This window comes from Arachis ipaensis, chromosome B1 (genome assembly GCF_059453495.1).
Source record: "Arachis ipaensis isolate K30076 ecotype BB chromosome B1, ASM5945349v1, whole genome shotgun sequence".
NCBI lineage: Eukaryota > Viridiplantae > Streptophyta > Magnoliopsida > Fabales > Fabaceae > Arachis > Arachis ipaensis.
The window spans coordinates 19150100-19167221 of record NC_142436.1 but is presented as its reverse complement, the minus strand read 5'-3'; the positions used below and the strand labels follow the sequence as shown (position 1 = coordinate 19167221).

The following is a 17122-nucleotide window of genomic DNA, read 5'->3' as shown; positions in this document are numbered from 1 at the left end:
TATAAATAATAAGACTAAAGGCCCAGAAGAAATTCGCATGGTATACAAAGGGATACAAGCTGGTAATGCAATTCTCATTGGGAGAGATTTTCCTCTCGTCTGGAAAGTCAACCTAGAACGCAGGTCCTGACCAAATAGCATTGACCATTCCTTAAACACATATATCACCAACTCCAAACAAGCAAATTAAGCACAATCCCAACACAAACATAACCAAATCTTGAACCATTCTACCATTCTATCACTTAGACCATATATTATACCAGGATAGAGGAAGAATAGCAATAACCCTTTACTTAAAGCCCTTCACCGAGAGTTTTTCACCCATAGATTTTCCACCCATCATCACCCTCACTAAGTAACATTCGTCGCCAGCATTGCTTCTTGTTAGACCACCAAAACACAGCAGCAATAACCACATAACACTATCGTGTCACCATCATAGCAGCCAAGCATTGTTCCAAGGAGCAGATCACTACAAATCAGAGCAAACTGTTAACCAAGTCAAATGGACAACTTTGGAATACATCCAATTGAAGGGAAGACGATCTGTCTGAATCTCAACAGAAATGCAGGATATGTTCCAGACCATCTCAACTTATTGGAGAAAGTGTTATCAGACAAGGAAGTAAAATTTAAGATATGCAAAAATACCTTACTCAGTCTCTGGGACAATCTGACTGGAGTGGCTATCACAGAAGTAGGGAGAAATAAAATACTCATTAGCTTTAAAAACATTAACTATAGATTAAAGATTCTCCACAACGGCTCGTGGAATATCAGGGATAGTCTAATAAACCTGCAGTATTAGTCTCAAGATGTTTCAATCTATGAGGTAAGTCATGAATACATGGAATTTTGGATTCAAGTACATGGAGTTCCAGTTGATTATATGAGAGTGAAAACAACTAGAGCGATAGGCAATATGATGAGAATATTGGCAGAAGTCGAGAACCCAATAGTGGATGGTGTACTAATGAGAGAGTTTCTCAAGTTCGAAGTAGCAAGAGATGTCACCAAACCACTACAAACAGGCTTCTGGATCAAGAGCGGAGAGCGTCCCAAGGCGTGGATTAGCTTCAAATATGAAAGGCTACTAGATGCATATTGCCTTAACGATAAGAGAAGCTGTCAGAACCCAACCGCGATGGCGATGTCAGGATAGCAAAAATTTGACCCCGCGTCATCGCCACTCTCACTCGCAAACACAAAACACACATTCCTCTTTCTTCATCATTCACTCTCTCTCTTCTTCAAAATGTCCCATCATGCCAGCTTGCCTCCACTCCCATTCACACTCCCTTTCTCCCTCCTCCTTCCTCACTCTCACCACTCAAACTCGTCTTCAGTAGCATAAACATTAACTCAGTTAGTTAACTTAACTACTGTTAGTTAAGTTAACTGAAGCCCAATGCCCGACCACCCCACACCGCCAACAATGAACGACCAGCTCTCCAAGCAAACATCAATCTTCGGTCTCCGCCTCTGGGTGGTCGGCGGTGTCTGCGTCGGCGCCGCCATTGTCCTCATCCTCGTCCTCATCTCCCTCTGGCTCGCCTCCAAGCTCTCCACCACCAATAAGAGAAACCGCCACACCATTCCCGACGTCTCCAAAGAAATCCAAGAAATCAAGATAGAGCCCACCCATTCGTCTTCTTCTCCCAAGCCCGTTGGGCTTCCCTGCCAGCCCGACCCCACTCCTGAGCCGGACCCTCACCCGCCGCCACCAGAAGCAGAAGAAAGCAACAACAGCAACAGCAACGCGGCTTTGGGGTTTAAGAGAATTCAGTTTGAGATTGGGAAGAACCATAGAATATCGTACCCGGAACGGGCTTTCGTGAGGTCATCTTCGCAATCGAATCACGAAAGCGGGGAGGCATTGGAGCATAATCAGCAGGCTCCTACGGTGATCCCTGAGGTGTCGCATTTGGGTTGGGGACACTGGTACACCCTTAGGGAGCTTGAAGTTTCCACCAATAGCTTTGCCAACGACAACGTTATCGGCGAAGGAGGCTACGGGATTGTTTACCACGGCATCTTCAACGACAAAACTCATGTTGCCATCAAGAATTTGCTCAATAATAAGTAAGCTTTTTTTTTTTTTTTTTATATATATATATATCTTTTCTGGTGTGTTGAATGTGTACTACAACTTCAATTTGAATCGGAACCTTAGAGGTCAAGCTGAGAAAGAGTTCAAGGTTGAGGTGGAAGCTATAGGGCGAGTTCGGCATAAGAATCTGGTGAGGTTGCTCGGGTATTGTGCTGAAGGTGCTCATAGGTATTTATTTACTCTCTTCTCTTCTCTTCTCTTCTTATATTTGTGCCCTAATATTCTTTTGTTATAAATTGATTATAATGAAGTGAGTTTTCGCCTCTAACAGAATGCTTGTATATGAGTACGTTGATAACGGAAACTTGGAGCAATGGCTGCATGGCGATGTTGCAGTTGGACCTTGTAGTCCTCTCACTTGGGAAATTAGAATGAACATAATTCTTGGAACTGCAAAAGGGTAAGTAAAAAAACCTTCAAATTAACTTGCATTATTTAACTTCATGTTCCTTTATTATGTGTAATTAATTGGCTTTGGTGGGCTTTTTTATTTTATTTTATTTTTTAAGGATAATTTAATTCCAATTTATGGATATAATTCCTTTTAATTCATTGGCATAATTGCTTTTAGTTGGTCATGACTTAGAACTGCTATGTTTCATTATAGGTTAGCTTATCTTCATGAGGGGTTGGAACCCAAAGTTGTTCATCGCGACATTAAATCGAGCAATATTTTGATTGACAAGCAATGGAATTCAAAGGTGTCTGACTTTGGACTTGCTAAACTCCTTGACTCTGATAGCAACTACATTACAACTCGTGTAATGGGTACATTCGGGTTTGTACACTCTCCCTTGTTCACATTTCTCTTTCTTTGGTAAACTCTTCCATATGTTCCCTTACATATAATCTTTTTGACAGATACGTAGCTCCTGAATATGCAAGTACCGGCATGTTGAATGAACGAAGTGATGTGTATAGTTTCGGAATCCTTATAATGGAAGTAATTACAGGCAGGAATCCTGTTGATTATAGACGGCCATCGGAGCAGGTTTGTTCTGTCTGCTGTTGCAAAACTGCATTTGAGATGTTAGTCTTTAGACTCTTTAGATATTGTATTTTTCACTTGTAACTGAAAAGCTGAAATTTTCAGGTGAATTTAGTTGACTGGCTAAAGAAGATGGTTGGTAATAGAAATGCAGAGGGAGTGTTGGATCCCAAACTCCCTGAGAAACCGAATTCAAGGGCCCTAAAGAGAGTACTTATTGTAGCATTGCGCTGCACAGACTCAAATGCACAAAAGCGGCCTAAAATGGGACATATTGTACACATGCTTGAAGCTGAAGAATCCCCTTACAAAGAGGTTAGAGCTTTTCTGCTATGACCTCAGTATCATAATTGTTGAATAATTAAGAAATGCTACCTGCGGTTTGGGTTTTCTTTAATTCGGAAGTTAAATAAAGACCTTACTTTGCATCCCTGACATTTAATGTTCACAACAGGAAGTTGTTTTGTTTACTCATTAATAAAGTTTCTTTATCTTGTTTCAGGATCGTAGAGCTAGAAGGGAATCGGGATACACGCCCAAGAATAAAGTAAACGACAATCCAAAAGAGGAGGCAACTGTTTCCAGCGATGATTGTAGAACTGAAAGTGGGATGCAGGACAATGAGACAAGATGAAGCTACCAAGAAGCGAAGCTGAGTATAGAATTTACCAAAAAGATTACGGTAACCATCCCTCCCTAGTCCCTTTACAATCTGTTGTACAAAGATGCTGAAATCAATTTATATCCATGAGACTTTTACGTATATTGCTCTACTTTGTTTGTGGCTTCTTCCACTCATCCTATACCCACAATAACCTTAACACAAGATTTGCTTTGCTTACTTTGTCCCATGTGTTTTTGCAGATGTGCTTTTAATTTAATGTCAATCATGTAAATGTACTTCATTCATTGAATAAAAAATGTTGTAATGCTTCTCATGCTTGATCTGATTATGTGATTGAAAGTTTGTACTTTGTAACATATTGTAGCACCCAGCAGGTCATGTTGAGATAGAAATACTCAATTGAGATGTGTAATTAAGTGTAAGATTTATGAGAGAAATTATAAATGTACATATTAGGGTGAGTCCACACCCCTTAGCTGATTGAACGATGTAAAGTACTTTCAGTTTTGTTTTCCTTTAAAATTGAATAAGCAGTTTTAATGGTGAATAATTGATATATTGCCTTGAGTGAAAAGATGTAAAAGTGATACCCTCATGTAACAACCAATGGTACATAAAGGAAAAACATTTGTGAATGAAATGCAACTTGCATTAGATGATAAATTTCTGTCTTTCCAATGCTATTGTACTTTACCTTCCATGTTGCAATAAGTAGGGAACTTTTGTTGTGATTTGGGGAGACCTTAACAGCTGGGTGAAGAGTGAAGACTCCAAAAAGTCTCCAATTTTGGAATCATTGGATCCTCTCTCTTTGAAGATGAGTGAACCAAGATAATTCTTGAGACAAAATTTCTGGTTAATGGGGCTGAATTTTTGTGCTCTTTATAAGAGCAAGGCCCACAATTGATACTTTTATGGTATGGAAAATCTTTCATAAAAAAGGAGAAAGATAAGTTTCACTGGATCTCAGACCTTGGTGACCATGAAAAGGAAAATTTTGGCATGAACCTTTAAGATGGCAAGGTCTCATCTTATGATAAAGGTCCTTCTGATATTGGTTTGCCAGGTTTGGCATTGCTTTACTTCAAAGATTGTAGATAGGAATGGCAATGGTCTCCATGGGGGCCCCGCCCCGTTTATTAAAGTGTCCCCGCCCCGTCATGGATCCCCCTTTATTTCTTTCTGCGGGATCCCTGTTTATTTCTCTCTGCGGGGGAGTTGGATATCGGGGGTATTCATGGATAATTGGATATTAAGTTTTAATTTTTAAGTTTTTTTTAAAACTAATTAACACAGTCATAATAAAATTTTATATAATTCAACCAAATATATCAAATTAAATATAATTCAAACGCAAATTTAACATAACAACATAGACATCAAATTTTTAACATATAAATTAAAATAAGTTAGAATTACTTACATAACATATATATAAAGACATTTAAGTAAATTTTATTTCATGGGAATTTCACAGGTTCTCATAAGGTGGGTATCTCAATTTCCACCCTGTCCTTATTTATTCGTGGGGCGGATTTCTATCTATGTGAAGATTTTGCAAGTCTCCATTAACCTCCTTTTTGCGTGTAACCCCCGGGTATTTGCATGTGCAGTTTTTTTTTTTTTTGCCATTCTTAATTGTAGTTGTGGTAAATCAAAATTAAAATAGCTATAATGATAGATTAATACAAATGTACGTTAGTATTTATTTTTGGGTTAAATTATATAACATATGCACACACCTCCCCTTTCTATGGATTTTATATAATTATTTTTTAGTCACAGTTAGTTAAGCAATAGTTTTCGTCTACTATTATTAGGATTTGGTACTTGTGGACTGATAAGAACTCACAATTTTTTAAGTGAACATTGTAACATTTATATTGTATTTTTTATATATTTATAATATATATTTTTATTTTTTTTCTTGTTTCCAAACTCTTTATTATGCCCCCAACTCCCTGATGTATAGATATTTGGATTATTAACATTTTAAAACCAAAATATTAACCATTTCAAGGAATCTCTTTTATTATTTGTATAAATAGATGTATCTTATAAATATAGATAAAATCATGGACACGAATATAAATGATCAATTTACAAACTGTGTTTTTAGAAATCTAAGGACTAAGGGTGCTTTATCTACACGTGTAAAAGTTCAAGGATAATCTATCCACTCTTCAATTTCAAGTCCTATATATTCTACTCATTTTTCTCCGAAATCTTAACTCAGAAACACCCTAAAAGAAGGAAGTGCTATAAAATACAATTGAAGTCCTATGGCCAAGACAAAAAAGTTGCCATCCCCAAAATTACACCAAACAAATTTAGCAGCTGGGCCGGCATGGTGTTCATAAAAGCGATGTTTTTTGACGGCTGGTTTCCTCCAGCCATAGGGGGGGTAGCGAGAGCTGCAGGTGGTGGCGGAGAAATCGGAGGCACTTGGCATGTTCCATATGTAGCATTTACCTGTATACACACATATCCATACATATAAAGTTATTGATATTCAAAAGAGTAAAGCATAAATCTTATAGATACTAGAGTTTAAAGAGAAATATGGCTAAAAGAAGTGAGAAACCTTGCAATAGGCAATGTTGTCACATCCACAAGTTAAGTGACCATTTGCTTCATCAACGGCTTCTGAGGCTCCTCCGCCATCGCTCCTCTGTATAACAAATATATGATAGTAACGGATTATGATATAACTTTGGCAGATTCTGTTTCTTTGTACAAAGATAGATAGATTAAATAAATAAATAAAAGGTTTTGCAGTTTTGCTAATGACAACTCGTTGATCTGAGGAGCCAAAAATTAAAGGCCTAAGAGGAGTTGTTACTTGTTACCATATATCAAACTCTTTTTTTTTTAATTTTAGTTTTTTTTTAAGGGAATTCATTAGAATTGTGAAGGCCCCATATGTTTTAACCCTATTATTTTTGTTTTTTTTATTTTATCCATAATGATTTTATATCTAACATTTTTTATTGCAACTTATTTTTCCTACTAATATTTCCATTGTTTACTAAACGAGAAGTATCGTTTTTTTTTTTTACCAAAGATAAAGAGACTTGAACCCACAACTTTTTAGATGAGTATAGGAAGACTGTGTTATTTGAGTTATAACTCATTGAAAACGAAAAATATCGTTTGCACAACTATTAGTATATATTTGTATTTTTTATACTTCAATGATGATGTTTCACATAAAAATCACACGGTGAACTCTTTTAGATTGTTTAGTTAAATATATTCAGCAAACCTCTTAATCCATCTGACAATTCACAATGTAATTTTTATATGAAAAGTTGAAAACATTATTATTGAAATATTCACCATTTTTTTATGCTATAAAAAAACAACGTTTTTATTTTTGTTCCTTTTTTATTAATCACTTTTAATAATAAAAGTAGAAAATGCATATAAAGACCTATGTTTTGCCCTTTTGTTGTGGTGATCTCTTGATATTGCAAAAGAGAAATGTTAGTGATTTAAAACACTTTTTTTTATATATTATTGGAGTTTAGAATTTAATGTTTAAAATTTAAAATTTAGTTTTTATTATATAGAGTTGACTAAGTATTGATTAAAAATAATAAATTTTATTAATCACAAAAAGCATTGCTCATCCCAAAAAGTACACGTTTTATTTAAATAATAGAGAAGATTCAAATTGATGTGGTATTAATAGTGATAAGAAGAATGCATACCTGGTAAAAATCAACAGCAATGAAATTTGGCCAGCGATTTCCAGCAGCATCATGGCAAGTCTTCATCATGCTAATTAATGGTGCTGAATTGTCAGCACATGCTTCACTTGCATTCGGATCGGTGCGAAAATAGTTCTGAAGAACAAGGGACCTTGACTTCGTGTTCATAGCTGAAGATTCCGCACGATTTGGACAAGAACCACCTTTCATTCCGCCATCTCCATCTATATATATAATCATGCAATTGGAGTAGATATAGTCATATTCGTATATATATTTAGTATTTACACATTCAAATATTTGCAAGGTAATAGTAGTAATAAACCAGATGAAAATGGTACAAAAATTTAAGAGAAAATTTCACTTTCATCTTTTAAGAGATACTAAAATAATATTTTTTTTTTCTATTTATAAAATATACACTTCTCTTTCTTATAATTTTTAAAAAATTTTATCTTTAATCTATTTAAAATTTTTTGTATTAATTAACATTAACTTTATCTACTTTTTAAAAAAAATAAATTATTTCTTATAAAAATATCTTTTAGCAAAAATTTTATTTTTGTGATTAAATTTTATTTATCAAAATATCCTTTAACAAATTTTTTTATTGATTAAATTATATTTTTTAAAAATACTTTTTTTAAAAATTTTAAAAAAAATTTTAATAATTAAATTATTTTTTCTTAAGATATCCTTCAATAATTTTTAATTATTAAAGAACTTGCTTTGTAAAAATATGAAGGAATGAGATATTAATTTTTTAAATTTGGAATTTATCTATCTCAACTTATTTTTAAATTTTGATAAAGTTGTTAATAATATTTAATAGTTCTATGAAACAAATTATTTATTAATATTAATTGTTATACATGTTAACAATGATAAGATTTTTTTAATATAATGTTACATTAATATTGAAAAATTAATAGTAAAGTACAAAAATAATTGTTAACGAAAATTTTGATAAAATTATAATTTAATAATTAAAAAATTATTGAAAAGTATCTTAGAAAAAGAATAATTTAATTAATAGAAAAATAATTTGTTAAAGGGTATTTTGATAAACAAAATTTAATAAAAAATAAATAAATTTTTTGCTAAAGAATATTTTTATAAAAAATAATTTATTTTTTCTTAAAAAATAAGTAAAATTAATGTTAGTTAATACAAAAAATTTAAAATGAATTAAAGAATATTTTTTTTTAAATTATAAGAAATGAGAGTGTCCATTTTATAAATAAAAAAAAATTATCATTTTAATATCTCTCAAAAGAAGAGAGTAAAATTTTCTCAAAATTTAAATATAATAAAATGGATGACAACACGAAATACAAAAATTTTAGGAAAGAATTCTAGAATCAATAATATTTGACATTGATCATAGCTAGTATACAATTAAATAATATTATCTATAAAAAAATACTGTTTACATATTAAAATTAATTATCAAAATCAATTCTTATATATATATATATATATATATATATATATATATATATATATATATAATTTAATTTATTTTTAATATATATTTTATTCTAATAATTAATTTTAATAACTAATTTTAATATATACCTAACATAATTAATTTTTTATATATGGTTAATTTTCAAACAATTAACATCAGGCATTATTGGTACACGCTCTAAAATCCAACCAATGGTTGAAAAATTCACTCCATTCAAAACTTGACAATGTAAGTCAGGTTTGGTCAGGTCAGATCAAATCGACTCCCACAAGGACTATCTCTTTCACTATCAAAGATGCTCGTCAATAGTAGTAATTAAGCTCAATAATAATAATAATAATAATAATAATAATAATAATAATAATAATAATAATAATATCCACATAGAAATTCCAATAATTAGATGTTATGTGACTGCAGCAGGGGACTCAACTCACATTGGTTTTCTACGACATAGTTCCATTGGTAGGCAATGCCCTCGGAAGCTTCTTTGGATAATTTGGATGTGAAAACGATCAGCCGTTGATTCTTTCGGACCATGTCATCAACGGTTGGCCAATCCTCACCATTCTTGGGCATTCTAGAAACTGGGAACCAATACTTGTTCAACTCAGAAGCGTTGAACACTTTGCTTAATCCTTGGGATGATTTCACATAGTCTTCAATGAACATTGTTACAATTTCTGACGGGTTTGCTTCTAGAAATGATTTGATTTCTCTAAGCACGTTTATGGCTGGTTGCTACCATGCATAGGATGACAGAAAAATCATATTATGATTTATAAAAATATTATTCGCACACTAAAATCAGTCATTAAAATTAGTTATTATGTGTTTGTATATCAATATATGAATAATTTAATTTATTTTTAATATATTTTTTATATTTTAATGTGTTACACTGATAATTAATTTTAGTGTAATAGTTGTATGATTTATATCTCAGTACACAAAGTCTCTCATTAAAATTTAAAATGATAAATTCATTTAATTTGCCACTCTTCAAAAGTATAATAATGCTTCCTTATAACATGTATGAGAGAAAACTAGCTAATAATATTATAATATGTCTTTTTCTTTTAATAGTGATTTTATTTTATTTGATATTCTTTTCATAATTTTATTAATTTATCTCAACTTTTTTAAAAATGACTTTTTTTTTAAAGATCTATAAGTTGACCATAATTTTTTTCTAATTCTACTTGTCCTATTACTCAGTTTACTATTTACATGATTAGAAAATTCAAGTGAAACTAAAAATATAGTAAAGGACGAAACTGACCTACCCAATTAATAAATTGACAAATTAGAGAAAGCAGGTTGATGGAACTTACAAATGAAGTAGCGTTGAAACATTGACCTCCAAAGGAATGACATAACCAGATATCGTTTTCAAAGTCATACATATCTAACATAAGGCCTCGAACACCATTCTGCATTATTATAAAAAGGCAATGTAAAATGGATTACCAAAAAGATAAATGATGCATTAGATTCTTTTCAATAGAAATTTCTCTCTAGATGATGCGCGTGCATAGCACATAAGATGAAAGAAGCAGAGTTTTTACATTGAGTTGATGGGTAACGTTGTAATCCTGGTTGGTGCCTGATATAATAGAAGATCCCGTCTCCGACTTTGTGCCGGACACAGCATATGAATTATGTGTCGTCAGCCACGAGTATTTGTTGAACGCCAAACCTTTCACCTACCAATTCAAAAAGAGACAAAAGGACTACTAAAGTGTTTGGAGTACAATCTCAAGAATTTTAACACTACAATTAAAATTTTACATTTTGAGAATTATTCACAAATCCAATTTCAGGGATTATTTTAAAAGTTTAATCTTATTCCTAAAATCATTACTTTTGAAGTTGGCATGGTTGGTTGAGTGCGAGTGCATCTTGGCCTTGTGTTCCCATTTGCAGGGCATGTTTCGCATTGAAGCCCTGCGTCGCATTGGGCTCCCGATGACCCACATGTTTCTCCTTGCTGTATGTGTTCATCACACGCAAATTAAAACATTCATAATTATATCATGAGTTTAATTTCTGCAAAACTGAAATGCCACTCACCTTGAGGCTTGACGACCTGTTTATAAGACAAAGCGCTACAACAATCATCACCACTTCACTCTGATGAATATAACATACGTAAGAATAAGAAATATATATTACTGAATTTAAATTAATGAACATCGCAATACAGTAAGCTAAGCTATATAATATGTTCATGACTTCATGCCTTCATTTTCATATAGGATTTTTTACTTGGTGTTCCCTTCAAAGACAGAGGCGAGGCAAGGAAAGAGAGAGAATTAGTAATGTATTTCATTTTCCCCACATAACAAATTAACAATCTTTATATATGCTTTAATTTATTAATTATTGTATACGGAGACTGAACAAAAAGAAATAGATGGCTTTGATGTGGGAGGAAATTTCTAATATTTTGAAAAATTCAACTACCAATTTAGACCCGGTTTCTCTAATAATCTTGAAAACAAATTTAAATCTAACGATGCACAATATATATATTATTCATTTGTTTGTCGTTGAAAGCTACGTAACTATAGGGCCCTGCACTCTAGATAAACAATCATTAAAAATGGAGTTTTCTAGAAGATCATATTTAGAAAGCATTCCTTTCTCTTAAATTGACTGTGAAACAAAACTAATAGTACACAATTGTACTCGTAAACAAAACTAATACTTTATTATTAAAAAAAATTGTGAATATAAATCTAATTTCAATTATTTGTGAATAAATTTGTTATTTTAATTTTTAATTGGACAAGGTGTTTATTTAATAATCTTAGAGGCAAATTCGAATCTCATATTATATATAAAATATTCCATCTCTATATAAAAATGTGGCAATTGTTTAATCTATGGTCTCAATTTTAAAACGTGATCATAGTTTATTTTATGGTTATGGTAGTTTAAAAATGTGACTATAAAAAAGTTATATGATCTCTATTTTAAATTAATGTGACTATTGTAAATTTATTATTAAAATTTAATCTTACTTTATTTGCAAGTTGAGAATAATTCAATTGTAATCTTACTTGTAGTTAATCCGCATGTTTTCACAAATAAGCAATATTATTATATAACTTAATGAGGATGCAAATTAAAAATTCAATACAAATAACATAATCGTTCCATAAACAACATAACCATCAAATGTTCAATTCTATATAAACGTCTTTGCTTAAATTAATAACACAAACAGTTATTAATTTTATATAGTTAATCTCTAATAATTTTATACCAGAAGATAATCAAATGTATGTTTACTCACATAATGGTCCTGAGACCGCTGATCAGTAAATGTCTCTTTGTTCTCCTTCAGCGTGTGGGTGTACTTGAATGTCTCTGCCAATATCACCTCGCGATCCAACTATTTTGACTATACATGTTGCATTGAAACAATATGTTTAGGATGCCTAGTAATGATATGTAAAAGAATATAACTAATAAGTTATTAAGAAAATTAAAGACACTACAGACCAGCCTGGCCTTAGTCTTCATGAAGGTCTCTGAGCTGCTGGTATACTTGGACGATCTACCCGATGCCCTGTTAGCTCTGTTAGTGAGATGCCGATGCCTGAATCTCGCATCAGTCTCCCAATAAGCTAAGAGAGCCTTCTTTATTTTCGGTCGAAGCCAGGTCGTCAGGTGGTCCTGCCCCTCACGAACATCCTCCATCATCTGCTGCAACCGCCGATCCATTCGATGATCGTATATCTTCCTGATGGTAAGATCGTGCTCAGCATCCCATATAAAATGCAACTGCACAAAAAAAATTTAAATTAGTCAATTAAAATAGAAGATATAAACTACCTAAAAAGGTTTGAAGCTAAAAAAAACCTAATTACCACCCATTTCTGAAACCATCGCTCTCTAGTCTCAGAGGGGATCTTCTTGTAGTTGGGACACGGATGATCGTACATCAGCTTGATGATGTTGGTCATCTCTTAAGTACATGCGTTGTTGTTCAGCACAAACCTATCAACAATCCACAAACAAAACAATATGGCAATATAAATTAAAACTTCATCAGAAGCAAATAACCATGACATATAGAGATTTTTATATAAATTTCAGTAGAGTTTCATCTGTAACTGGAATGTGCCACAAACCTAAATCAGACACTTTCAGCCATTCAAACCTAAATCCACTAAACTGAAAATCAATAATCAGATACTTTCATATTCACTAAACTAGAAATCAATAATCAAATACTTTCAGCAATTCGATAATCAGGAAACAATAATAAGATACCTTTAGCCATTCAAACCTAAATCCACTAAACTGAAAATTAATAATCAGACACTTTCAGCAATTCAATAATCAGAAAATAATAATCAAACACTTTCAGCCATTCAAACCTAAATCCACTAAATTAGAAATCAATAATCAGACACTTTAGCAATTCGATAATCAGAAAACAATAATCAGACACTTTCAGCCATTCAAACCTAAATCCACTAAACTAAAAATCAATTCGATAATCAAGAAACAATAATTAGACACTTTCAGCCATTCAAACCTAAATCAACTAATCTGAAAATCAATAATCAGACACTTTTAGCCATTCAAAGCTAAATCCACTAAACTGGAAATCAATAATCAGACACTTCAAGCAATTTAAAAATCATAAAATATAAAAGACTCAAAGTGATACTTACCTCATGCCGCCATCAGGCTAAATGGTCAGCTATACGATGGGAGGTGGTAGAGGGGCATCAGCTACCTCACTTCCATGAGAGGACTCCGGGGTCACGACTTCCGTCGCTGGAGGCGGCATCGCCGTGACAGCGGGCTACTGAGAGGTAGGAGGCGGCGTTGCCATGGCAGCGAGCTGCTGAGCGGTTGGAGGGGCATCGTGTAACACCCTAACTATCAAAGTGTTACGCTTCCGGCTGCGCCGCTCTGATAGCTCGGGTATTACGATGACCCTAGCTATCAGAGCGGCGCAGCCGGAAGCATGACACTTTGATAGTTAGGGTGTTACACGTCGTCGCCATAGACGGAAGCACGTACTTGGGGTTAGGGACCATGATGAACGGCTGGTCCGCTAAACCTACAACCTATGACGTCACTGGCGTAGTCGGAGTAGAATGAGAGGATCCAGAATTTTTGGAGGTACCAGAAGAAACCCTCCCTCTACCATAACCATGACCACGACTACGACCACGACCAGCAGCCTGGTCCGCAATACCTCTACCTGCTGTCATATCTGTAAATAGCATACCAATTAATAGAAATTCAGAAACATAAATCAACAATAAGTTATAATAATACTAACACAGAAATTCCTTGTAAGAAAATTCTAATTTTACTCTAAATCAACCTAACAGCAAAAAGTAGTTTAACTAAATTAAATTACTAACAAAGAATTAAAATCTAATTAAACCCTCATTTAATGAATTTAAACAAATTTAAATTACAAACGTAAGAATCACAATAGCATGCTTAATTACCTATGAACTAAGAGAAATTCTAATAAAAAAAATTCTAATTTTACTCTAAATCAACTTAACAGCAACAAGTAGTTTAACTAAATCAAATTACTAACGAGGAATTAAAATCTAATTAAATCCTAATGAATTTAAAATAAGAAGATTAATAAAAAATTTGACAAAACCTGAAACGAAACATAGAGCAAGATATTAGGGGAGAGATGGAGGTTGCAGCAATGACACCGCAGCTGGTGACGGTGAAGTGAGGTCACCGGAGTGCGTCTCGTCAAAGAGAGCGGAGGAGGAGGTCACGAAAAAGAGGTGGCTTGCGATGGAGGTGAGGATGATAGTAACGGCAATGATGGTGGTGATGAGCGCGGCCGACGGTAGAGAAGGGAAGGGAGCAGCGAGGCGATGAGGTAGAAAAGGGAGGGGAGGCAATGATGAGAGAGAGAGAGAGAGAGAGAGAGAGAGAGAGAGAGAGAGAGAGAGAGAGAGAGAGAGAGAACTTCGAAACAAGGAAGAAGACGGTTCGCGTGTTTAATATAGGACACGATTACCGTGGATTTACCGGCGAATAAATTCGCCAGTAAAATTTGTGTGTGACAAAAACACAACGTTTCACTAATCAATGTTACCGTTGAATTTAGTCGCCTATAAATCTGATGGAAATTATCGCGCCAAATTTTTTATTTTTTTCTCCAAATATTATCGGTAAATTTATCGTCCGAATACCATATCTGACAGTAATTTTTTAGGGTGATGAATTTATTACCAAATACGATAGTTAATTCGCTGGTAAACTTATCGCTAATGTCCGACAATAAATTCGACGATACTCAACGTTTTTTTTTTTTTTTGTAATGATGCTGTATTTTAAAATTAACCTTAATTTTTTTCCTTCAATCAAATCCTAAATATGTCCTATAAATTCATTACCCACTAATATTTTTGGGTTGTAGCCTATTCTCATAAAGGCCCACGCCAAAAATAGTCTATTTTATTTATTTTTGCAATTTTAACTCTACGGTTAAAGGAAAAGATTTACCACTACTTACTTTGATAATCATAGTCTACTATTTAAGTTGATTATTTCTTATACATTCTATTATGCTATATGTGTTAATTCTTTATTTGCTGGTCAAACTATGGCCAGCTGTAGTCATCTTGGCTTAGCTAGCCATGAGAGACGTCACCAAATAAGTCTAATATTTAGAATAAAGACTAATTTAATAATTTTGTCTCTAAATATATGAAATGTTATATTCTTTATCTTAAATATCTTATTTTGTTTTATTTTAATTTTTTAGTTAAAATTAATTTTTTTTTAAAAATAATTTTTTATTATGACTTTTTTTAAATAGTGACAAAAATAATAATTATAATGATCATAATGGTATTTAGTGATTTGAGAATAAATTAAAAATAGAAGAATAAGAGAAAAAATAATAATAAAATTGTATTCTTAAAAATTAATTTTAATTTTAATCAGAAGAGACAAATAGAATAAAATAAAACGTTTAAAACAAAAATAAGCTATTTTAAACATTAGAAAACATTAAAACTTAAGCAAAATATTATTTAATGACTAAAAAAAATATTTTATTTAAAAAAATATTTAGATCAACTAAGCAATACCATAATGGTATTTAACTATCACTATATATAGTACGGGTTTGTGAGATAGAAATTTACCTAAAAACTAAGTAATGGTGGAAATTTTATTTGGCTATTTTAAAATGTTCAGAATTAAATTGAGTTTTTCATTACTAAAATAGGCATTGCATTGCATAAAAGAAATAAAAGGAAAGAGCCAAAACATTCAATTCAAAACAAAATTACAACAACTTACAACGATATTACATTATTACCTTTTCGGACAGAACATGTAATAACCCATAATAATCACTTAATAAATCGACCAGAAAAAGGCCTATGTCAAAGTTTAGATAGTAGTAAAACACCGAAAAATAAATAATAACTATAAAAGGAGAAAGGAAAGAAGAGCAAGAGCCTATACAAAACGACAAAATGCATGTAAATTGAATTTGGTCAAGCCCATAGCCCATACACGAGTCATTATTTTATGTATGGCGTTATTTGTACCACTCCCCATGGGTATGATACTTTTATATTTTAATCTCAAATATATTAAAAAAAAAGTAATAAACTCGTATTATTTTCAAAAAAATATACACGTTAATTAAATTATACTAAAAATCAATACAAATAATATTTTTATTATTTTATTAGATACAGTACATACAAACAACTGGAAATCCATGGTGTCGGAGACAAACTCCATCTGATCTTCTTCTGTATTAATTACGCGCCACGAGCGAAAGCTTCGTAATCAGTAAACAAAGTAGATGCAAGTTAAACCAACAGAGAACTAAATATATGTTACATTAACAATTGGGAGCTACTCAAATGAAGATGCAAAAAATATCTTTTTATGAAGATGCTTTGTATAAAAGTGTGATTTATTGATTTGGCCACACTTCAAATAAAAACAACACTTTTATAACATATCAAAATCTAACCCTACACTCCATCATCTAAGGGTTAAAAAGAAAAATCATCACATGAAGACAATTATAATATCTTCATGGGAGTACCCACCTTAACAATTTTATAAAGAGAGTTAATTTCATTTTAAGTTTAAATTTTTTAATAAGACCGTCTTTAGTGACACTAAAATAAAAAAGATTTTAAGGTCAGTATTTTTTATTAATTTTAGTCATTAT

General features: G+C 32.4%; 2 protein-coding genes and 1 long non-coding RNA gene across 4 annotated transcripts; 1 reads left to right on the top strand and 2 right to left on the bottom strand.

Annotated features, from left to right (window-relative positions):
• Positions 1-43: 43 nt before the first annotated feature.
• LOC107626839 (uncharacterized) lies at positions 44-794 on the bottom strand. Its single transcript, XR_001617547.3, has 2 exons — positions 655-794; positions 44-475 (listed from the first exon to the last, which is right to left on the bottom strand). It is a non-coding gene; the product is annotated as an uncharacterized LOC107626839 (long non-coding RNA).
• On the top strand, positions 467-4206 carry LOC107626828 (putative serine/threonine-protein kinase At1g01540). 2 transcript variants are annotated; one of them, XM_088501212.1, is made up of 8 exons: positions 467-2085; positions 2177-2281; positions 2385-2513; positions 2721-2891; positions 2975-3104; positions 3207-3416; positions 3604-3783; positions 3966-4206. In XM_088501212.1, the coding sequence occupies exons 1-7, from the start codon at positions 1412-1414 to the stop codon at positions 3733-3735; spliced, it is 1551 nt and encodes a 516-aa protein (XP_088357338.1). In that variant the 5' UTR covers positions 467-1411; the 3' UTR covers positions 3736-3783; positions 3966-4206. The 2 variants fall into 2 exon arrangements, with proteins under 2 accessions (XP_088357338.1, XP_088357337.1); XM_088501211.1 differs by having other exon boundaries at positions 3604-4206.
• A 1582-nt stretch (positions 4207-5788) lies between these two features.
• LOC107617012 (PI-PLC X domain-containing protein At5g67130-like) lies at positions 5789-11277 on the bottom strand. The gene is made up of 9 exons (XM_016318853.3): positions 11153-11277; positions 10984-11043; positions 10775-10900; positions 10479-10616; positions 10245-10343; positions 9348-9651; positions 7440-7663; positions 6311-6397; positions 5789-6198 (listed from the first exon to the last, which is right to left on the bottom strand). The coding sequence occupies exons 1-9, from the start codon at positions 11240-11242 to the stop codon at positions 6007-6009; spliced, it is 1320 nt and encodes a 439-aa protein (XP_016174339.2). The 5' UTR covers positions 11243-11277; the 3' UTR covers positions 5789-6006.
• Between the last annotated feature and the right edge of the window lie 5845 nt (positions 11278-17122).